Source organism: Vigna unguiculata, chromosome 3 (genome assembly GCF_037176805.1).
Source record: "Vigna unguiculata cultivar grain cowpea cultivar isolate G323 ecotype 2 chromosome 3, ASM3717680v1, whole genome shotgun sequence".
Taxonomy (NCBI): domain Eukaryota; kingdom Viridiplantae; phylum Streptophyta; class Magnoliopsida; order Fabales; family Fabaceae; genus Vigna; species Vigna unguiculata.
In genome coordinates this window covers 736,114-758,948 of record NC_140794.1, presented here as the reverse complement: position 1 = coordinate 758,948, position 22,835 = coordinate 736,114, and the positions used below count along the sequence as shown (strand labels likewise).

Here is a 22,835-nt window from a genome sequence, read left to right as displayed (position 1 = left end):
TTACTGGATTTTTGAGGAAGTAAAAAAAGAGAGTAAAAAAAGTGAAATTATATATTTTGAGTGAAGTTATTTGAATTAAAGCGAAGAAAGTGAAAATTGAGTAGAAAGTTGTTACAAGATATGATTATATAGTAAAATAATTTTTGTATATATTTAAGAAGTAATTTATTTCAATAATGATTTTTAAATTATAAATCAAAATGAAAATAAATTTTAAATTAAAAAATATTTCCAAATTTTTTTAAAAAAAAGTATATATATATTAAAGTAAATTAATTTATAAAATATATTTTTTAAATCATTTTATTAATTACTTAATATATTATAATAGAAACACATGTTATATATGATTTTTTTTATATTATATATGTAAATATAAATAAAATATTTATACGGTAATTTTTTTTCACATATTTAAGGAGAGAAAGTCTAATATAAAGTCTTGTATCATTTTCTGCATTTTTATAATTTTGTTTTTCCAACTTTCTTTACCTATGATGCAAATATGTGTGTCGAATATAACACGACTATGATATGTTGATAAATTTACTTTTAAAATATTATGATATAATGTGATAAATAATCATTTTAAAACATAATAAATATATAATTATTAATATATGAATATAAACTAAAATCATATACATTAAATCTTATTAACATAAAAAATATAAATTATTTTTATCATTAAAGTATTACAATTTTTATAGAATAGATATTTTAATGATAAATATTAATAACATATTCTAAATTATTCAACACAAATACATAATTTAAATTAAAATATCGATTCATCATTAATCTTTTAACTTTAGCGACTCCATCGACAAACAAACACAAAGGTATATTACACTCTAAACTCTAAAATCATAATTTGAAAATTTATACACTTGTATTTGAAACTGCACGTTGGCCAGGCAGTTTTGCTTCTTCTTTTTTTAAGTGCAAGTAATCCTAAACACATGAAAAAAGTAATTTAATTTCCTAAAATTAGATAGCAAATGAAACCAATTATATCATTGGTCTACTTCTGTATATAACGGCCTACATTAACAAATGGATTAATCGCAGTTATAATTTAGTAAAATGGTTAAATTTCAAGACTTTACAACTTTCTACTGCATGAAATCTAAGCATTTATTCACCCTTTTTATCCGTAAAATGATCTAAGAAGGCTCATAATAACTAGTACCACCCAACTAAACCTCCTTTAATAATTGAGGATTTATTAACGTTCAATCCTCATACTCATATTTCCTTCAATTTCTTTTTTGATATCTACCCACGGTTTCTCTCTTTTTTTTCTCCTTCTTATCTTTATTATACATTGGTTGTACCAAAGTTGATGATAATAAGAAATAATAATAAAAGAATTAATTATTAACAAAAGTAACTGTAAAAGAAAAAGGAGGGATGATACAAGAGGCAAGAAGTGTATGATGTACAGAAGTTTGTGTCCTAGTGTGATAGTCATACATCATACATCATTCAAAAAACAGTGGTAGTAAGTAATACACACGTCATGTCATACAACAATCATATGATATATATAGTTTTTCATATACAAAACCAAACTACTAAACAAAACCCACCCAAAACAAAACCTATTTTGCAACAAAAATCTTGTTCTGAGAGAAAGAGGGTCTGGTTTTACACCCTTCACAGGTCAGAATCCTGACGACTAGCCAGGCACAACTCATGCAACTCATTGAGTATCCACTCCTCCCCAGTGTGTCCACCCAACACCAGCACCCTTGTCCCTCCCACCACACATGTGCTATGACCCCAAGCAAATTTCGGTGGTTGCCCTGGAACATTCAGGATCCTCCATGATGGTTTCTCTTCAGAAGGGTCCAAGAGAAATAGCTGAGATGGTGAGTGAAGCCCCGCAATGGAACCTCCAAATATAATGATCCTCCCACAAGGCATGCTCACAGCAACATGATCCAATCTCGGAGGAGGAACAACACCACTTTGACTTGCCAATCCCGTGAATGCACTATACTCTAGCTGCCTCCACTGTGGCTGTTCATCTTCCAAGTCAATCGTATAAGCCTCACCTGATCGCAGCCGCAAGTGTCCACTCTTCGCAAGTCCACCAAACATCAGAAGCTTTGTCCTTCCGTACACCGACAGTGAGTGCCCCAACCGTGATGGAGGCGCCCATGATGTTGGAATCTCTCTCCATGTCGGATTCTCTGTTGTCAGATCGAGTAAATACGTGTCACTGAGAAGTACTCCGGCGTCCGTGCACCCGCCGGAGACCACCAGTTTCGACCCTTCAATCGTGCAAGAGCTATGCCATGATCTCGGAAGAGGTGGCGTTCCACCGCATACTTCCCTCCATGTTGGCTGCTGAGCATCCAAATCAAGCACGAACACATCATTGAGCAGTCCTTGCCTTCCGCAGCCGCCAAAAACCACCAACCAAGAACCGTTTAAACATGAAAGCGTGTGGCCCCATCTTCCTGGTGGGGATGATTTCACACTCACCCTGCGCCATTCTGGATTTTTAGCGTCGAGATTTAGAACAAAAGTGTCATCCATCGGTTGCATGTCCACCCCTTCGCCTCCGAACAACACTAGTCGGTTTCCCGCAGCACAAGCACTGAAATTGCAGCGTGAAGGCTCCACTGCTCCTCCCACTGTGAGTTTTCTCCAACAAACAGCTTCGAGGGTGGTGAGTTCCCGAGTCAGACGACCCCATCCTAACTTCTTGGTCATCAGTTCCAATGTTCCTGTCACTTCTTTGCCCCACGCATTCTGACATACCATCTTCCTCACATGCTCATTCTTTGTTAATTGGCGTATTCTTCTGCATACAGACCCGATGGATGCAACATCCCTTGGTGTCAATCGTGACAAAATGTTGTGAGCCAATACTTCGTCAGAAAGCTGAAGAATGCCGCACATCTCTTGCTGCTGGCTGTACAAGCATTGTCCACTCTTTGGAGAATATTTACCATTCTTGTCAAATTCCTGATTGCAAGTCTCTTTGAATACTGGATATGAGACTCGGTTCAGATCTATATTTGCCTCAGAAAATAGTTGGATACCTATTACGTGTGTCACAGTCCCGTCATCGTCGTGGATTGGTGCAAGTCTTAGTCTGTTCACCAACGGCGTGCCGTCCTTTCTGAAATTCAAAAGTTCACCTTGGAACTCAACACCTTCCTCGAGACATCTTCTGATCTCGGACACAACAACAGGATCCACCAATGGGTGTCTCCTCTGAGCTCGAGGATCTCTGTACTGTAAGAACCGACTGAAACAAGAGAAATTTCAAAGCAATTATTGGACATTTTTTTAAAATAACCCTGATCGGTATATAACAAGTCTTATCCCATTATGGATCGCAGGATTCCATTTTGTACACTTAAAACCAAAGTTTCAAACAAATTGTTTCTGATTAGGGGATTGAGTAAGGAACTGCAAGAAGGATTTACAAGAAAGCAAACTCTTCAGCTTAACCGGCTACCTTCCCTACTGTTGGCAACATGAAAGTCACATTTTTAATCAATATCCTCCATCAAAATTTTTCTCAGAGTTAGTTGAAGCAAAGGCTCAAACAGTTTACAAACCTTATATCTTACTATTCTAAGTATCCATTTTCTTGAGACTTAAATATTTTCAGGTCCCTAAACTTGATTTAAGTTTGTTTTTGGTCATCTAAAATAAAAGGGTATTTCTTTAGATGATCACAGAAGATAAATCTTAAGGACTAAATGTGGACGTTCTTGAAATTAGGGAGCCTGAAATAATAATCACTTTTAATCTGGGAACCAAAACTAAACCAAACTCAAACTATAGACACCAAAAACTCTTAAAACCAAAGCAGAGAGTTATCCCTCACTAACCGTTGATAATACACATTCCACCAAATTTGATAGAAAATTGCTATCTTCAATGGACAAAACATGACATTTTTAAATTATTTTAACCACACATGTATTTTAACTACACATTTGAACATTAATAAGAATTGTGGATACTTAATAAAATCCGCTGAAAATTCATACCAGCAATAATATTATGACACTAACGAGGAAAATAGAAATATCGGCCGATCGCAACTTTCACAAATCACATTGTAACTAGGTAAAAACAAGGGTTCCAAAAGGATGGACGGAAAAAAAAAAAACACTCCAGCTTGGGAGATGATAAAAAAGGAGAGAAAAGAAGTTCAATAGAAGAGCTAACAATAGCAAATAAAAAATTGCCGAAAAATGCACAGCAGAGGATAAAACACTGCCAATCAGAATTCACAGTTCAGTGGAATGTAGTTCGCAAAAAGCCACCAGATGTTTCTGAATTATGAATTTTGACACAGTAGAATCACATCTCTTAACTAGATGACACAATGGAACACATAAAAAAATCTCAGCTTAAACATAGATCTGAAGGAACAGAACAATCTGACAGACACATAAAGGGGGTTCTAGTTTGAGGAAGTTGAATTCAAGCCAAGCAAGAAAATTTCAGAGTCAAATGCAGAAAAGAGAAAAAACCCAGATGTTAAGGGGTCGGGAATTGCACAAAAAAGAGGGAGAAATGGAAGAAAATTCTAACCAGTTGCGACCGAGGGCCTCGTCAGCACGATATCCGGTGGAGATTTCAAAGACCTTGTTGACATATATGACCGGAAAATCAGGTTCAAGAGCATCAGAGACGACAAAGGAAGTTGGGGTTGTCGGGTAGAAGAAAATCCCTGGTTTCAGAGGAAGCTCACTCTCTTCTTCCTCAACAGCTTCAACACCATCATCATCTTCTTCATCATTCCTCGTGCATTTCAACCTCTTCCCACAGGTCTGAACCTCCCCTTCGTCTTCCTCTTTCTCTTTTGCCATAGCCATTTTTTTTTCTTCTTCTTCTTCTGCAACTGCAACAATGAAAATTAACACCGAACTCTCTTTCTTTTCTCTCTCTCGCTCTTCTCTGACAACGTTAAAGTTGGTGAAATAATGTGACGGAAATGCCCCGAAGAGAGGGGGGAATTACGAGTGGGGTATTGGGGAGATGAGAGGAGTGGCAGATTTGTGATTTAAGGAAGAAAAGAAGGGTGAAAGGGAAGGTGAATGGAGTCAACGTGGGGAACACTAAGGTGAGATGATATTTTGATAGAAAATATCTGGAAGTGAATTCCGACCACGTCATAGGAATGGAAGGAAGAAGATATTTATTTGTGTGACTTGGTTTTGGTTTGGCGGGTAAGAGAATGCATATCTATCTCAATGTCAAATCATCTCTCCTTTCTCCCTTTCCACAAAAATTTCATACCACTTTTTTTTTTTCATTTTACTTTTTAATTCTGAAAAATTGTTCTTATACATTTTTTATACGGTTGATTTTATCATTAAATCTATCACGTTTTTCTTTGTGCTGTTGTCTTTTTCTTATTTATAATATACTTGTATTAATTTTCATGTAACTTTAAGATAAAGAAAGTCATTTCTTTTCTTAATTATGTTCTTTTTTTAAAATATGATATGAATTTGTTTTAGATTCACAATTTGAATGCGATAAATAGGCCATTTGAATTAACAAAACTATGGTGCAGGTAATATTTTATAATTTTTAAATAGTGTGATATAAATGCTACGTGATTTCTATATGACTAGGATAAAAATAAGGAGACCGTGATAAATAAACTTTGATGTGTATTTGAATTGTTAAGTGACATTTGTGGTATGTTGAATTTTATGGTATGTTGAATTTTATTTTTCAATTTTTAACATGAACCTAATATAAACTAACATAAATTGTTCTTAATTGTTGTGATTTTAATTTATATAATTATAAGATAGATGAAAGTGTAATTATTTTTACCAACTTAAATACACATTTAAAATATGTTTATAAGTAAGACTTATTCGTTGTGATTTTTTTCTTTTCAATTCGAGTTGTATTAGGTTTTCTTATTTTAGGGAACGAGATATTTTTTCTTATATCCAAATATTTTGAAGTCCAATATATCAGAGTGTTGTAAAAAAAAAAATAGATGCGATATTGAATGCGTAATGTTTATTTTGTAAACAATGTTATTTATAGTATTTTTGTCCACTTTTATTTATTTAGATTAGTTGGTTGGGACCCTCTTAGATGATTTAGAATTTTGCTAATATGGACTGTTAATTTAATCCTTGATTAATTATATTAATTTATTAATTTTGTTTTGAGAAACTTATACGATCTTTGTGTACGCTATTACCATGAGTGATATGTGTGCAAACGTATGATGTAGTCTTGAGTTGACGACATCGTATCAATCTCATAGTAGAGTAATATATGTAGTTTTTGAGACAAATGTTTATTTAGACCAATTTGTGAGTCTTATGTATATCGTAGTTTAAACTTTAATACTTTTTTGCATAAATGAGATAGTATAACTTAACTTAGTAGAGGAATTTTTCACTTATTATCAAAAGAAATATTGAAAATCAAGGGAATTAGGTTCAAATATTTTAAAAATCTTAATAAATCTGTACATTAGTTTTAAGAATTGGTGATTTATACTCAATTTGAATTTTTAATAAAAATAAATAATAAAATTAAAATATCTTATGGTCATATTAGTAATTCCATTACATTCTCATATTTTATTTCCATAATTGTTAACAATAATTTTTTTATTAAGCATTTTAAATAAATATTTATTAAAGAAAGTGTAGAAACGATTAACATCATTAATTATTAATAACTATTGTATAATAACAATCTCTTGAATAAAATAATGATATATTCTACTAATCAATATAAGCAATTGTAAATTTTGTATATATATCAATAAAAGTATTAAAGTAGTTAGTTGACTAATTTATTTTCTTAATATTTAATGTGATTAGTGTAGTCTAAATGATATAAGTAGATTAAATTGTAAAAACACTTTATACACAGGTGTTAAAATGGTTAGGTTGGTATTTTTAACCTATCAACTCTTATTTTGTGAAATTGACTCACTAATATTTTTTAAAAATTAAAAATTAACATAATTTAAAATATTATTTTTTAACAATAAATTACTAAAATATGTAAATATATAATTATAACTTAAATCATTAATATTTAGAAATTAAATTTTAATTATTAATCTTAACAAAATAATTTAAAGGTAATAGTTAAAATTATTCAATTAAAAAGGTTATTTAAGAAATAAAAAACTTATAAAATATTTACATAATTAAATATGTTATATATATATATAATCAAATTAAAAAAAAACTATTCTTCCTTAGTCTTACCATACTGTTTTTGATGGAAGAATATAAAAAAAATTTAACCACTTTACTATAACTCTTTGGTCCTTTTAGCATCTGTATTAAAACCATTGTGAATAAATATGAATGTTTTAATGTTTAATTATTGACTAGTGCCGTTCATACAATTAAATTCAAGATAAGATTTTGGTTAATGTTATTAATCATAAAGCTCTACAATTTAAAAAATATGCGAGTTAAGTTTTAATAAAAAAAAAATATATAGTTTTTCACACCTAAAAAAGAACTATAAAACACGTACACTCAAAGTTGTTAATAAGAATAAAGGAAAAAAAAAAGTTAAATATCAAAGCCTATCAACAATTTCTAAACCGTGACTCTATAGTAAGAAGAGAAAAAAAAAATATTAAAATTTAATTATTTTATGTTATAAGAACAACAATGATATATTTTATATTTTTCTAAAAAAAATTAGTAAAATATAAAATTATAAATTATTCCACGATGAATTTAAACAATGAATTTAAAAATTATATATTACTTAATGATAAGTGCCACATTAAAGATTAAAAGTCACGAATGTCCTGAATTCCTTCTATCAGCAATATATATAAATTATTTAATTTTTATTGATATAATTTGTAAAGAATTATATTTATACTTTCAAATTGTATCATTTTAATAAAATAAAAATATGGTTTTGGATAGTAATTTTAATTAGGTTGTGTGAGTTTATTAATTTAAAATAGAGTTTTCGAATGGAGTGATACTGATTGGGCTCTTAATGGGGTTGGGCCGACCCAACAACAAGAAGAACAAAAGCCGTAGTCATTGGTGTTTTACAACTGCAATTGTAGGAAGAAGGTCGGAAACACGATGAGTTCGTCCAACCTCAGAGATCTTCAACGTGAATTGGAGAACAAAGCCAATGATCTCAGCAAGCTCCAGAAGGGCACGCTCACTATTCCCCTTATCTATTATTGTTCTATTTGGTTTCACTCTTCTAATTCGTGCAATGAATTTCCCATTTTTTTTTTTGCAGAAATTGCGAAGAATCACCAAATGAGAAAGAAGTACACGATTCAGCTTGGCGAGAACGAGCTCGTCCTCAAGGTACCATAATCATATATTTTTATTTGTTCTCTGGTTCTTCCTGCTACGATGTCAACTGATTATGTGTGTTCCTTTTAATAAGGAACTTGATTTGTTGAAAGAAGACGCAAATGTTTACAAGTTGATTGGACCCGTACTTGTTAAACAAGATTTGGCTGAGGCCAATGCAAATGTCCGCAAGAGAATCGAATACATTTCTGCTGAATTGTAAGTTTGTGTTTTCCCCTTTTATTGTCATGATGGGTATTGGGGTTTATTACTTGTGGGTCATATGATTAGCTTATCATGGTTGTGTTTTATTATTTAGTTAAAATACGTTTTATCGTATGCCCTTATTGTGAGGTGAAACACATAACCTAGTTATTCCTGAGGATACTAGTTAACACATTTGCTCTCACTTGGAAACTATGCGTGTGACCAATCTTGATCAATCTTGGGTCTTCCAAAGAGCTTCTGACCACTTCTTCCATTTCTTCCTATAGAAAATGGAATGGTTTTCGTTTTCTATTTATACTTTTCAATTGATATGATTATCATATGTGGTTGTAGATCTTAATAGGAAATCAAGGAACTATTAGGTGTCCGGTCCCATAGGATTGATTTTTGTTAGTTTGCAACAAAAGAGTAAATAAGTAAGCTTGAAGTATCTGCTATTTATATGAAGCTATTAACAAGGATGGGTGAACCGACTCAAAACAGCAAATAGTTCAAATATGACTAAAAACACAGCAATCAAGGGTATAAAATAGCAAAAAGAAGTTTAAAGCATATAGGTAGCAATCAGCGAGCGTAGGAAACTAAGCAAAAATGCAAAAATGAAACCACTCCCCCACACTTGACACATTGTCCGCAAGGAAAACAATTTGGAAACAGCAAAGCAAGTACAGAATTAAGCATAAAATGCAGAAAGAAAATTGTTCCGAGGTAATGAAGAGGAAAATGAAAAAACTGGAACGAAAACTGAAGCTGAATTTCACTATTCTTCCATCACTGGTTCTCTTGTATGGATCCTCTCCCGCCATTCCATGGAACTTTTTGGCTTCAATTCAAATTTGGCAGCTCATTCGGCATGTGGAGTCTGGATATACAGATGCTGGTAGCCTGCCTCCACGTTTGCCAACTCCTTCCAGGTTCTCTCTCACATTGCAGGTCTATGTCTCTTAGATTAACTGGTTCTGGTTCAACAGGCTTGACAGTTTGGTCTAGAGGTCCTGACTCAAATTGGTTTTGAATTTTCTCCTTTATCTCCCTTCAAGTTGTCTCAAGCTCAAAGTGAAATCTGTGTATTGAACCCGGTCTGGACTTGGTCACACACTTACAGTAAACACAGTGACCGAAATAGAACAGTGATCATAGCAAAAACAGTGTATAACAGTGGCAGAAAAATATAGATTACTCCTATCTAAAATGCTCAAACTGGAAAAACAGATGGTAACTAAATACAAATGGCTGCTAAGTCTTTCTTTCCTCGGCAACAATGCCAATTTGTTGAATCCCCATTCGCATAGAGATTTACAAAATCGTAAACTCCCCTCTTATGTAGTAGAGTGGCAACCAATGTGTCAACATAAGGAAACTCCAACTCTAATAGCTAATTTGTGTTATGTTATCCATGAAAACTAATGTAGACTATGGGGGAAAATGTAAAAGACAATATCTACTCTAACACAGTGCAAGAAACTCAAGAAAAGAAACTAAACAAAAGATATATACAAACATGGAAACAAAAAATATATACAAACATTGAGCCTATTTTGTTTTATTACAACTCCGTGTGTAGCTGGTTCCAAGCCCAAACAAAAGATTAGGCTTGTATTTGTATTAGGCAGGCAACAAACATGCACAAATAAATTACAAAATATTTTATGACATGGATAGATAGATGGATTACCTTGTACTAAATTTATTCTCTATGTCCTATCTTTCCCTCATTTCTAATACTGTTAACCATTGCTGGCTTCTTTATGTTTTTTAGCCATCCTTTTCATTTTATGTCTGGGCTGGTTTTAGTATCTTATGTTTTATAATTTTTATTTTTGTTATCACGAATGTAATTGTTCTATGTGTGACAGGAAGCGGCTTGATGCCACAGTTCAAGATTTGGAAGAGAAGCAAAATAGCAAGAAAGATACGGTTTGTAACTTTTGCTTCCTTTCCTTTTTATCTTTGGTCTCTGCTTATACATGTTTTTGGTCATTCCATCTGATATTTGATGCCGGTAAGTTGAATGCCATTTCAATTTGAATGGATATATGTGTTATGGTCTACTTATTATGTAGTGATCCAGTTTCATGCATTTGTAAAAGATTCTTTTAACCAGATGGATCCTATAAATGACTGATATCCAGTTTCTTTTGTCACTGTTGCAGATACTGAAATTGCAACAAAGGATTCAATCTCTTCAGTCTGGGAAAGCAAAGGCGTAGTTTCCCCTCACATATTGTTCCAGCATTGTAATTTAACTGTGCTAAAGTTGGATGTGCATTTGTATTTTGCGCCTTTGTTTTAGACTGAAAGTTAAGTCTTAGGAATGAAAAGAAACCGTTCGGAGATCTGAGTGGATATTGTAGTTGGTATCTGTTAATTTTCTTTCAAGTGTGTTCTATTAGAAGGAAATGAAAGAGGTCCTTAAGGAGATTTGGCGGGGAGGGGAATTAATTTATAATTTTTGAATTATGGTAACTCCATAAAATGAAATTTTCACTCAGCATCTTCTTTCAACAAGATTCTATTCTCATTTGTTAATGTGTAATTAGTTCAAAACAGCATATTGTCTTGCAAACCAAACAATCTATCTCTTTTGTTTTTTATCAAGTATCATTCTTCATAAAAATAACAACAAAAAGTCGTCATAAGGTAACAGAAATTCTGTTTTTTTTAGTAACTCCCAAATTTTCTTTCTTCACTTTTTAATAATTTCAGTTTCCTTTTTCTTTATATTCTTAATAATTGTCTAATTACTCAACAACAAAATATTATGATAAGAAGTTAAGAGAAACTATGTTATCTTTTATCCTTTTCAATTTATATTATTATTTTTTCCAATTATTCCAACGAAATTGTATTTTACGATATGTATATATATCCAAATATAAAACTGATATTTTATTTACAGTAAACACTCCAAACCATATCTATTAATCTGTCAATGCAAACTTCTCGCATATTCATAAAGCAAGTTATTATTCAAGTAATCCAATTTTAACTACGCAAATCCTAAATATTCTTCGTGCAGACAACTGTCAACAGTAAAACCCCCCCAAAACTATCTATTAATATGTCAATGCAAACTATTGATAAAGCAAAATATATTGTTGTAAGCAGTTACAATTTACAAACTTGTCTAATACTCAATTAAGTAAAAAAAAAAAAAAACTGTGATAAGAATACGGAAATGTCTATCAGGGATTGTGATGACCATTGTTCATAGAATTTAACTCCTTCTTGATTGTTTGATCATTAATATCTGTAGAGGCAGCAAAATATCTCACAACACCATTTGGGAAACCTGCGTTTTGAGGAAGCTGTGGTGGGTAATGCATAGAAGCTCCATTGTTGTACTCATACCGAGCCACTTGACCTATGTTGTTTTCACCTGGTACTACTGGTTGAGGTGGCATGTTCATGCAAAAGTTGTAATTCTGAGGACAAGAAGCTGAATTTTCAGAAATAGTTATGAAGGATGACGGCAAGTCGATTCGATGAATTTGAGGATGCTGCATATTATTCATCTGAATCGTAGCCGCATCAGGTACGGAACATAATTCATATCTAGAAGACTCAGGAAAATTGTTAGTAATGGAAATATTAGGAAACGCTGGCAAAGGATAAGGAGAATCATGTGCCAAAGTTTGTTGTTCTGCATGATAATGTTCAGCAACTTGTACATTTGGATCACATAATTTCTCTCTTGGTGGTTCCATGATGTTACATGTGAGACCAGGATGTGTCGGTTGCAAGTTGTTTTCCCCAGATGCATACAACCTTGGTTTTTTATTACCTGAAACCAAATACATCTCATTCTCTTCATGAAGTTTTCGTTGCTGTTCCTGTTTCAAAAATTTTCTGTATTTCTGTCAATCAAAATTTAAGTTCCCGTTAACATAAGATTTTCTGTATCTTTACACAAAAACACACTAAACAATAATGAAATCTATATAGAGAATAAAATGTACTAACCTGTAGATGACTAGCAACATGTCCTCTTGTCAAATCAGGCATGTTCATAGCTTCGAGAATCTTCTTTGGCACGGCATCTAAAACAAAATAATTAAGAAAACTAAATCGGTCAATTTGAACACAAGAACAGATACTGATGAATAGAGAAAAATAAAACAATTGCCCAGGAATCATACTTTCGAGTCCAATTCTTCTAATAGCATCGAGAAATATAGTATGCAGTTCTTGTGACCATACTACGCGATTCACAGAATTTTTTGATTCATCAACATCATCACTTTCTCTGAAAGTACTATTTCTCCTACCAACAATGGATGAATCAAATTCAGATTTAACACTTGTCCCTTCTGTTTTATTATCATCACCCAAGCTCTCAATATTGTTCTGGGTCCTATGTTCCCTCAGGAACTGGATAAAAACACGTATCCACATATTCTTTAACATGTCCTCACACAAGGGTTTATTCCGATAATCGCAAGCTCCAAGTTCAATAGCCTTCATTGCGGAAGCTTTACTATCATCTTCAGACATCACTGCACACATTGTAGAACAACTTCAAGTTATTCTTTATTATAGTCAAAATCGAAAATCGAAAACTTTGAATAATGTAAAGTAAACTAGTAGTAGTCATACTGATGACAGGAACATTAATTCTTTCTTTCTTGACGAATTGCAGGAATTCATAGCCATCCATAATTGGCATGTGGACTTCAATGAGTATCAAATGAATATGCGTTTTTCTTTCCCGCAAAAGATTGACAGCACTTAGAGATTCAGAAAATGTCATAACTGCACACAACTCAAAACAAGCATCAAGATAACTAAAGAATCTTTCTCTTAACAAATGATTATGAATAGAATATTGTATATCTGACCTTTATAAGAATACTGGTTGCATGTTTTCTTGATGAATTCAAGAAGTTTGAGATCACTGTCAATGACAAGAACATTAAGAATTGATGGGAATTCAGAGAAGTGAAGAGAAGAAATTTGGGCCATCACTTCACACTGTTGGGTAAGTTTGGGTAAGCAATTGAAAGAAAGAAATATATAAGGTATGTTTTGTTAACAATTGGTGGGTAATTTATAATTCAAATCCAAATCCCTTCTAAATTGATAAAGATTTTTCGGAAATAACCGAAGTCAACTATAAGATAAATAAGAAGATAATATGCTTTACAATTAAAAATATTTCACACAACCCATTCAGTAAATATGAAGAACATTTATGCTTTTAAAATTCCTTTTTATATATATGATCAATTGAAAAAAAAAATTATAATAATTTTATTATGTGGGCGAGTCAGTAATATTTTAATAAATAATAAAGTAAATAGTCATTAAATTAAATTAACTAAATAAATTACTTATTGTTATTGTATTAAATCACGTTGTACATCAAATATAACCAATTATTTCTTTTATTTGACATGGAAATAACATAAATCAATTATTTCTTTTATTTTACATGGAAATAACATAAATGATAGGCCGTTACTATATTTTAATATACATGAAATCTCTCTTCTCTTGGGTTTTTTTTTTCTGTTTTTTTCGTACATACTTATTTTTAAAATATATTTAGGATTTATATATATATATATATATATATATATATATATATATATATATATATATATATATATATATATATATATATATATATATATTAAAACAAGTTTTAGTTGACATTAATTGAAAAACTGTCATCTCAACAATATTTCTATTTTTCTTATGTTGACAACTATTTAAGTAAAGTCAAATTAAAAAGAATAGGTAAAATTTATCTGAAAATTTTCAACTTTTTACTTTTTAGGTGAAATTTAAAATTATCTATTTTTAAGTAATCTAATTATTTTCGTGAACTTTTTGAATTTTAGTTTGTCTTAAAATTCTTTATCTAAATAACATAATTTATTGTAAAACAATTGTATTACTCTCTTAAATATAAATTCGAAAAGAAAAATGATATTTTAATCCACTTTTTTTGACTCACTTTTAATCCATCACTCTTAGATTATTTATTTTAATTTTTTTGTAATGATGTGATGTGATGATCTAAAAATGATAAGAATGGTGAGTTAAAAGTGGATAAAAAAATAGGTTAAAGTATCATTGTCCATTCAAAAAATATTATTCTAAAAAATTTGAGTAATCCAAAGAAATACGTGAAGTCCAGGATGAAACTCCCACGTATCACGTGAGCCTGGAAGGCCCAATAGCTTGCGTGTTTTTCTTCCCCAAATTCCCCTTTCATGTAAAACCTACCACAATTTTCGCCATCGCGGATTGGAGCTTGAGCGGTTGTGCCAACTCTAGAGAAGAATATAATTGAGGTAGCGAAGTTCGTGTGATGATACCAAGCTTTTGCATCCTTTATTTCGTTCTTTTCGCTTAAGATTGCATCGTTTCATTCCTAATGTTAAGTTACTCAGTTCAATTCATATAATTCTTTTGATTTCATCTTAAACGAAAGATTAGATTAATTTATGATCATAGTTCATTGGACTTGCGATGTATGGAGGAAAGAATAATTAATGTCCTGATTTGATAACCATGAATTTTGTTGTAAGAAAATCACTAGGGGCAGATTATGGCTTGTTTGGATAAGTATGTTTTAAGAGAAGCTTTGTAAAGCACTTTTAGCTCTGTATCAAATAAGCCAGTTATTGATTACTATCTACAATGATGACGAATGTTATGGTATCTGTTGTAACTTGTCTTAGTTTTCTCTCCAGGAAGGTTATACACCATGGTCAATGCCACCAAAGGAGTCTTCATTTCCTGGTATCACCTCTTGGAAAGTTGTATAATTATGACTGTTGTAAGCCAAATATTCTAATGGTTATTTTTACAACTAGCTATTGTTGGAACCTCTACATACTATAACCTCTTGCCGGAAGTTTTGGTTTATTAACATACAAACAACCAGTCACTAATGGGGTATCAAATTACCATAGTTGGAGTGAACATGGTTTACTTTTAATTAATTTTTCCTTTCATTTATGTAATCTGCATCAATGATTGGCTAAATTGTCTTATGCAGTGACATTCCCATGGCACAATATATCATCAATATGAATGCTTCATTTCCTGCAGCTGATAAGTTCATTATACATGTCTTGGATAGCACCCACATGTTTGTCCAACCTCATATGGAGGGAATGATAAGGAGTCAAATCGCCAAGTTTAGAGAGGACAACACATATGTCAAACCTACTTGACTCCGCATAGCTTTTCTGGCCTTCTCAATTTCTATCTCCCAGCAACTGTTGCAGTGCTTATGTAAGAGCATTTAATGTTCTTTATAGTTTTCATAGTGCGCAGGGAAAAATGATATGTAATAAGTATAATTTTCCCTTTCTAAAAGAAATTATCTGTTGTTCCCTCTCCCACAACTCCACTTTCCAAACTAGATTAGATTTACCAGTTTTATATGACGTTTGTTCTTACAAATAATAACTCCTTTCACTTTCTGAGAATTGCCATCTTTTGGTGGCTTGTTTACAGAAATAGGGATTTTACTTAACACATTTTCACGAATGCTAAACAGGAAGACATTATTCTGAGGACTAAATTCGAACTGTTGCATATTAGCATGATGTAAAACCATCTATTTCTTCTTTAAATTGATATTTACATATATGTTTAAGAGAAAATAGATAGGAAATACTATAACATGCATTCATTTTTTGACTTATTTACCTTTTTACTTTCTTCTCCTATTAGTGTTTAAAGTGAATCATTTCGATAAAAACAGACAAATCAGTTTTGTTTATTCAAATTAGTTATGTGGAAGTAAATACAAATGGCTAAAGAAGCTGGTTAGTGGATATATCATGGTATGTTTAAAAAATGTCACAGATTTTAACTTGTTCTTAAAAGTAACCATTAATTGAAAAATATGTTTTCATAAATATAAATTATAAAAGTAAATATTCAATTAAGCAATACATAGACTAAAATATCAGTTAAATAAAAGTTTAGTGCGTGTATTGCTAAGAAATAAAATAGTATTTGCTTTCAGTTGTTCACCTTATGGAGAATTTTACTCCATATAGTGAGTGTGCTGTTTAGCTGTTACTTTCTAGTAGATTTTCAGTTTTTAAAATTATGTGGAGTCGCTTGGGGCTGTTATGAAGTGTGGTCAGTAATTTAGTGACCTGTTTTTGGGGTACAATTAATTCTTTTTAAATGATTAAAGGAACACATTTTGCTCTACAACGTTGTATCGCCCCTTTGACATTTATCTGTGGTATCAGAAGTTATAAACCAGTGAAACGTGTGACTCAAACACAAGAACTACTGAGACCTCGTTGCAACTGTTGGATTATGCTTATGGAGAATTTCTTGTGATATAGTCGCATAGAAGTTTAGTTCCTTAAAGTTGGATTCGGAAAATGTCTATTTGAGCACACTTTTTGTTAAAGACTGGAGATAGTGGTAAACTGCTTATTGTTTACTTGTACTTGAATTATCTTATATTTACTTGAAGTTGGTGGCATCTTTGAGAACTTTTAAGAAATATTCAATGAATGAATTTGAGAACTTGGTGCATTACTTTCTAATATAATAATTATTGTTTTCATTATGTCTCTTTTACTTAGATTTTACAAAATGTGATAATTTTAAATTTTTCTCCTAACCTTTTCTAACATGCAATTTTATATCTTAGACTTAAGTTTAAAAGAAAAAAAATTATAAATTCTAATTATTATTATCAGTTTAATTTTTTTATACAATTTCATTTAGCTGATGTGCTATAATATTTATTACTATAAAAAAATAATGAAAATAATTTAAGCACAACTATAGGTATACTCATTCTCCAACAATAATAATACAGAAATTTCATTAGGATTAAGATCTTTATTTCAAGAAAAATGATAAATATAGTCAAACCTTCCATCCATCTGTTACAATCCCTAATTACATAGTAAGAAGAAAACAAAAAAAAAAATGAAAAAATGTAGAACGATAGATACGACAAGATGCAGCTTTAACGTTAACATGGACATTTACACGAGTTTTCTTTCTTCATCACACTATCTAACCAAACACACGAACTTGTTTTGCCTTGGGACACACATCCATGAAACGAAATACACTTATGCTCTTGATATTGTTTTGACAAGAGAATAATACCAAAATATTCTCGTTACAAACAAATACATGAGATATGCAAAGAAACTTTTTCTAAGTCATAAATTTATTGGAGATGTAAATATAAATCAACATGCTTTTGGAAAACTTGTACTAATAAAGCACACCATATAATGCTTGTGTTCCCTGCCGAAGAAAATAGATAGGATGGAGCACTTCTATCTCAATTGTTGAAGCTGAAATCTTATACCACTTTTAGAACTCAAAATATACACTGTTTATTTCAAAAATCAGCTAAAATATGTATCCAATAGAACCAATTAGTTTGGCAAGAAATGAGCAACACAAGAACTTTTCACCATCACTTGGCATTCCCAATTTGTCTATTGGCTGCATAACAGTTTTATCAAGGATCACCACTTAACAGAGTAATGAGTGTAGATATAACAATCTATTATTATCAGCTCTTAGAATTCAATTTCTCCAGGAGGATTCTGTTTAGGAGACCTGGATTTGCCTTGCCTTTAGATAATTTCATTACCTGCATTTGGACAAGAAAAAGTTACTGAGATATGAAAAGAAAAAAAAAACATGAAATTTGTTTTCACTCCTACATGTTTCATACCTGGCCGGCAAAAAAACCTTGTAGTTTAGTTTTGCCTCCTCGATATTGCTCCACTTGTTTTGGATTCTCAGCAATCACTTTCTCCACCATTTTTTCAATTTCAACAGGATCTACTATCTGTCATTTCCAAAGGCAAAAGCCGGTTACAACATTTTCATTCTTTCTCAGTGCAACAACCAATGCCAAAGATGCAGCCTCAGAGCAGAGGTTTCACATTGCATGTTCAGACAAATTCAAGTTTTTCTTTTGAAAAAAAGAATTAAAACTCAATAACATCTCAAACGCCACAAAATCTAAATAATCCAGTATAGTTGCTAAATTTGTATTTGAACTCCTAAGCTAGCAACTTTGTGCTTCAGTATCAAAGCATTTATGTTGACTCTTGTTGAATTCTGTCAAAAACACAAGACACAGTAAGAACTACAGTAATGGTTAATTTTACAACTTACCTGAACCAAGTCCTTTTTTTCTATGAGGCCCTTAACAGTTCCACCTTTAGCCAATAGCTCAAATAATACCTGCAAACAAATGAACACAATGAAAAAATACAGAATGCTTAAGCCCAAATTTAGATAATTCAGCCACAACTGCTCAATTGTCTTTTCTTGTTTTCCAATTCATTGAGACAGTCTTATTCAAAGTCAAACCAGAAATGCAGAAAGAAGTAGAAAAGGAAGGAACTGCAGAGAGAACAAAGAGAAGCATATACTGAAAACTGTATCATAACTATATTTCAAACTTGATGGTAACAAAATGAGTGTGATAAATCAAAGATCCAAGTTTCCTAATTACCATATTTACATGGCACAATATACATAGGCATAATAATAGAACATGTTTTAAACAGGAACAAAATATTAAAGTTCAGTGATGATTAAGGCTCTAATGATTAAACCCGGATTCAGAGATCAACATTTTTATAAACAAATCCCCACACTTGGCTTGGTCCATAGTCAGAATACACTAAAACAACCGACTTCCCACCGTAGTAAAGCATATGAACAAATCATTGTGAAAACTTGAAGGTAGAGCAACTTAATGTTTCAAAATTCTGTGAGAATCAGGGAAGCTTAGAGTACTGCACCATCATTCGTGCCAAATCAAACATACCTCCTTCCCAATCTTGCCACTAATGGTTCCACCTTTGATGGAAGCTATCAACTCAGATAACTCTTCAGGTGTAAGCTTTATTTCATTTATTGTCAACTTTTCATTTTTCATGAAAGCAGCAATATCACTCATTATCCAGTTGGCGACTAGCTTTGGATCAGCACCTTTTGCAAGAGTTGCATCAAAAAATTCTGCAATCTAATACATCAATTCAGAAGAAAAAGAAAATCACGTTAAACCATTTGTGGTAATACACTTCATTGTAATCTACTATTTCGCTTCTAACGTGTAATGTACTTGATTGGGGGGGATTTAAAGAGAATCAATGGAGCCTACTTGGACTTACGAAAATCGTTTCACTTTGATAAGCTATTTTAAGTTTATTTGAATAAATTTCACAGTCACACTTATGATATAAGTTCTTGCATCGTAAGAGTTTATTGAGTAAGTTGTTTACTTATATTTCTTTCAAATATTTATACCTAAATCTTTAGTACATTGTTTTATTAAGTTCACCTATTTTCAGTCCACAGAAAACTCACATTTTTATCATTAGCCAGGAAAAGAACATCTTGCATGCTTAAGCCCATCTGCTCATATCTTCTCCGCTTAATTTCTGGAAGCTCTGGTAAAGATTTGATTATATCATCAACATATTCCTGAGAAAGAATTACTGCTGGAAGGTCTGGTTCTGGAAAATATCGATAATCGGCAAGCCCTTCCTTTTTCCTCATCGTAATTGTTCTCTAAACAGAAAAACAAGTTATTTATGAATACTGGTCTGAAGAGAGAAAAATGAAAACATAATCTTGCACTTGCTACACTACACTATAAACAAAAAATATAGCACTAGCCTGAGAGCCTTCTTCCCATAACCGAGTTTCTTGTACTATCTGATCTTCCTGGCCTTGACTATGGAGTTGCACCTGCCTTGAAATTTCATAATCAATTGCTCTGGTCACTGAAGAAAATGAGTTCAAATTCTTTATTTCAACCTGCCAGTAAGTCACAATTGACCATATTAGCTACTAAGTCTGTAATATATTGTGTGCTCATAGAATTTTGCAATAATATGACAATACTCAATTTTCTCATCGACAAGAGAACTGCTGCTAGCAATTATTCTTTATTTCATTCTTTGGGGTAAATTTATAGAAACTCAAATTCTGTGCAAGTAATTGTTTTCATAGAGAACAGAAAACCACGTTGATAATTTCGGACTATAATCTACTAGCCAAGAAGTAAAGTAATTGCATACATTTATTGAGAACATGTCATGCTATCAAGGTAAGTAACACCAAAAATTTTACATTTTTGTTCTATTGCTTTCAAAAAATCTATTTCACAAGACATTAAACACAAAATTATTATGGCAAATGGCTTTTAAAAATGTAAGGCTAAATTACACTCATCTCCATGACTAAATATACCCATGGAAAGCTTGTTAAGAGTCGCTAGCCAAGTTCATTTACATTAAAATGGAGTTTAGTGTTGCACATTCCATATCTAGTATATTTAAAAGAAGAGGAGAGGGTAGTACAATTTAATTTACCCAAAAAATATTATCATGCTCGTCTAAGCTACGCTTTGGTGCAAACAGAACTGGTCAAGAATTGACACCCAAAAACTCATTCTGAGTTTGTTTTGTTGAAAAGAATATTTTCTCTGTCTAATAGTACAAGATTAACTGTAAACTATATTCTTAATATCTTCCATCCTTATGATTGCAGGGAGAAAACTCAACTTGAACCAACAATGACTAATTAGAGTAGGGATGACACTGACGACTATAAACAAACTCCATTCGATTTTAACAAGCTTCCTAACAATTTAACAAGGTGCCAATTCTAGAAGTCCAATAATTGGTGTGTAAAAAACCTTTAATTATTTATATCGAAGAAATAGCTAGATACCTTAGTCCCAAACTTTGATTGCCCAATAGGTCGTATTGATACATTTACATCACAACGAAGAGAACCTTCTTGCATATTGCCATTGCTCACTCCCAAATACCTCACCAACCTCTGTAGTTCTGCAGCATATTCCGCTGCTTCAATACCATTTCTCATATCAGGCTCAGAAACTATCTCAAGCAAAGGTACCCCTGCCCTATTAAGATCAACCTGTCATGAAACACCACTAACTTTAACATGCTTGTATCATAGATAAAACTTGTTGGGTTTTTGGTATTCATGTTAATGAATGGAACTGACCAATAAATGTGTTCCAAAATAAGAATTATTCATCAAAGAACTTATTTAACTTATAAAATAAGTTAAAAATTCATTTTATCTTATTTACCCCCTCTTATAAGTACTTATAAAGAATATCTATCCAAACAGAAGCTAAATAAGATTGCAACTTGCAAACTGAAGTAATGGTGAAGAAACAAAACCTGTGAGTAATTTCCATTCTCTGCGTGTAGGAGCTTTCCTGCATCTTCTTCCATGTGAACCCTTGTAATGCCAAACCTCTTGTGGCCCCCGCCAAACTCAACTGGAATATCCACATCAAGAAAACCAGCTGAAGCAATTGGCACATCAAACTGAGAAATCTGGTACCCCTTTGGAAGGTCAGGGTAGAAATACTGCTTCCTATCAAACTTGGAGTTGAAAGCCAAGTTGCAGTTAAGAGCAAGGCCCAATTTGACAGCAAACTCAATGACCTTGGAATTCAAAACAGGTAAAGCACCCGGCAAGCCCATGCAAATGGGGCAAATGCTGCTGTTGGGTGGAGAACCATAATGGTAAGGGCAGCCACAAAAGGCTTTGGTCAGAGTGGAGAGCTGAACATGTGTTTCAATGCCAATGATGGCTTCATAGTTTTTTGGGATTTTGTCAAGCTTTTTGGACTGGGTGCTGCTTGTTGAAACCTTGGTTTGAGGTTGCCGCTGTTGGGTGTCTGTTTGGGATTGTGTGGCTTTCGTCGTCAAATGATAAACCCCATTTCTTTGTCTGAGTAACGTTGATGGATAAAGCAGAAAAGGGTGAACTTGAAAGCTTCTGAATATTGCAGAAGCCATTTTGGGAGTTATTAGAAAAGACGAAGTAACAAAATAACCTTAGAAATCAAAATTCGCAGATACAGTTGTTGTCCTGTTCTCAACGACGAAGAAATTTTGTGCCCAAAATTTTCATTTTCTTTTTTCCAAAGGGTGGTTACTCTAAGTGATGGCTGATCTGCGTTCTTGGCCAACGATGACCGAGGAAGACAACAATGGTGATAACCCACTGACAGCCTTAAACCCTTAAACGCATCGTTTAGAATTAAAAAGTTGTTGTAAAAGAAAAATAAAATTTAAAAAATGTACTATATTTTTATATTAAAGTTTAGGATTTAAGGCTTGCATAAATTTTGCCTCTCTTAATATATAGACTAGATAAGTTTTACGTTTTTAACTAAATATGAGTTTTTTTTTTAATTTGAAAATCAAATTCACTAATATGAAAAATATAGACTTTAATCACGTTTAGTTTAGAATATATTTGTAC

The 22,835-nt window shown here is 32.2% G+C and overlaps 5 protein-coding genes across 6 annotated transcripts; 2 read left to right on the top strand and 3 right to left on the bottom strand.

The window, feature by feature from the left end:
- Positions 1 to 1,435: 1,435 nt before the first annotated feature.
- FKF1 (flavin-binding, kelch repeat, f box 1) lies at positions 1,436 to 5,128 on the bottom strand. Its single transcript, XM_028063597.2, has 2 exons — positions 4,570 to 5,128; positions 1,436 to 3,265 (listed from the first exon to the last, which is right to left on the bottom strand). Exons 1-2 carry the CDS (start codon positions 4,851 to 4,853, stop codon positions 1,660 to 1,662), a joined length of 1,890 nt encoding a protein of 629 aa, XP_027919398.1. The 5' UTR covers positions 4,854 to 5,128; the 3' UTR covers positions 1,436 to 1,659.
- Positions 5,129 to 8,007: 2,879 nt separating this feature from the next.
- Positions 8,008 to 11,051, top strand: PFD6 (prefoldin 6). Its single transcript, XM_028061611.2, has 5 exons — positions 8,008 to 8,166; positions 8,257 to 8,327; positions 8,410 to 8,534; positions 10,400 to 10,460; positions 10,697 to 11,051. The coding sequence occupies exons 1-5, from the start codon at positions 8,091 to 8,093 to the stop codon at positions 10,751 to 10,753; spliced, it is 390 nt and encodes a 129-aa protein (XP_027917412.1). The 5' UTR covers positions 8,008 to 8,090; the 3' UTR covers positions 10,754 to 11,051.
- A 677-nt stretch (positions 11,052 to 11,728) lies between these two features.
- LOC114178133 (putative two-component response regulator ARR19) lies at positions 11,729 to 13,505 on the bottom strand. The gene is made up of 5 exons (XM_085671269.1): positions 13,382 to 13,505; positions 13,140 to 13,295; positions 12,683 to 13,039; positions 12,507 to 12,556; positions 11,729 to 12,400 (listed from the first exon to the last, which is right to left on the bottom strand). Exons 1-5 carry the CDS (start codon positions 13,503 to 13,505, stop codon positions 11,729 to 11,731), a joined length of 1,359 nt encoding a protein of 452 aa, XP_085527395.1.
- A 1,152-nt stretch (positions 13,506 to 14,657) lies between these two features.
- LOC114176447 (Nucleotide excision repair, TFIIH, subunit TTDA) lies at positions 14,658 to 16,083 on the top strand. 2 transcript variants are annotated; one of them, XM_028061490.1, is made up of 3 exons: positions 14,658 to 14,842; positions 15,245 to 15,293; positions 15,553 to 16,083. In XM_028061490.1, the coding sequence occupies exons 2-3, from the start codon at positions 15,259 to 15,261 to the stop codon at positions 15,728 to 15,730; spliced, it is 213 nt and encodes a 70-aa protein (XP_027917291.1). In that variant the 5' UTR covers positions 14,658 to 14,842; positions 15,245 to 15,258; the 3' UTR covers positions 15,731 to 16,083. The 2 variants fall into 2 exon arrangements, with proteins under 2 accessions (XP_027917291.1, XP_027917292.1); XM_028061491.2 differs by lacking the exon at positions 14,658 to 14,842 and having other exon boundaries at positions 15,233 to 15,293.
- Positions 16,084 to 17,836: 1,753 nt separating this feature from the next.
- Positions 17,837 to 22,576, bottom strand: GATB (GLU-ADT subunit B). The gene is made up of 8 exons (XM_028065226.2): positions 21,740 to 22,576; positions 21,258 to 21,467; positions 20,199 to 20,339; positions 19,887 to 20,090; positions 19,345 to 19,542; positions 18,684 to 18,752; positions 18,235 to 18,351; positions 17,837 to 18,150 (listed from the first exon to the last, which is right to left on the bottom strand). Exons 1-8 carry the CDS (start codon positions 22,364 to 22,366, stop codon positions 18,070 to 18,072), a joined length of 1,647 nt encoding a protein of 548 aa, XP_027921027.2. The 5' UTR covers positions 22,367 to 22,576; the 3' UTR covers positions 17,837 to 18,069.
- Positions 22,577 to 22,835: the final 259 nt, after the last annotated feature.

Excerpts from the sequence above, each read along its gene's own strand:
- FKF1 (XM_028063597.2), bottom strand. The coding sequence starts at position 4,853 with ATGGCTATGGCAAAAGAGAAAGAGGAAGACGAAGGGGAGGTTCAGACC. Across the intron at positions 3,266-4,569 it reads GAGGCCCTCGGTCGCAACTG|TCGGTTCTTACAGTACAGAG; the intron begins GTTAGAATTTTC and ends CTCTTGTTTCAG.
- PFD6 (XM_028061611.2), top strand. The coding sequence starts at position 8,091 with ATGAGTTCGTCCAACCTCAGAGATCTTCAACGTGAATTGGAGAACAAA. Across the intron at positions 8,328-8,409 it reads AGAACGAGCTCGTCCTCAAG|GAACTTGATTTGTTGAAAGA; the intron begins GTACCATAATCA and ends CCTTTTAATAAG. Across the intron at positions 8,535-10,399 it reads GAATACATTTCTGCTGAATT|GAAGCGGCTTGATGCCACAG; the intron begins GTAAGTTTGTGT and ends TATGTGTGACAG.
- LOC114178133 (XM_085671269.1), bottom strand. The coding sequence starts at position 13,505 with ATGGCCCAAATTTCTTCTCTTCACTTCTCTGAATTCCCATCAATTCTT. Across the intron at positions 13,296-13,381 it reads CAACCAGTATTCTTATAAAG|TTATGACATTTTCTGAATCT; the intron begins GTCAGATATACA and ends AGTTGTGTGCAG. Across the intron at positions 12,557-12,682 it reads TAGAAGAATTGGACTCGAAA|CTATGAACATGCCTGATTTG; the intron begins GTATGATTCCTG and ends AGATTCTCGAAG.
- LOC114176447 (XM_028061490.1), top strand. The coding sequence starts at position 15,259 with ATGGTCAATGCCACCAAAGGAGTCTTCATTTCCTG. Across the intron at positions 15,294-15,552 it reads AAAGGAGTCTTCATTTCCTG|TGACATTCCCATGGCACAAT; the intron begins GTATCACCTCTT and ends TGTCTTATGCAG.
- GATB (XM_028065226.2), bottom strand. The coding sequence starts at position 22,366 with ATGGCTTCTGCAATATTCAGAAGCTTTCAAGTTCACCCTTTTCTGCTT. Across the intron at positions 21,468-21,739 it reads AGAATGGAAATTACTCACAG|GTTGATCTTAATAGGGCAGG; the intron begins GTTTTGTTTCTT and ends GTTTCATGACAG. Across the intron at positions 18,753-19,344 it reads GTGGCAAGATTGGGAAGGAG|GTATTATTTGAGCTATTGGC; the intron begins GTATGTTTGATT and ends ATTTGTTTGCAG.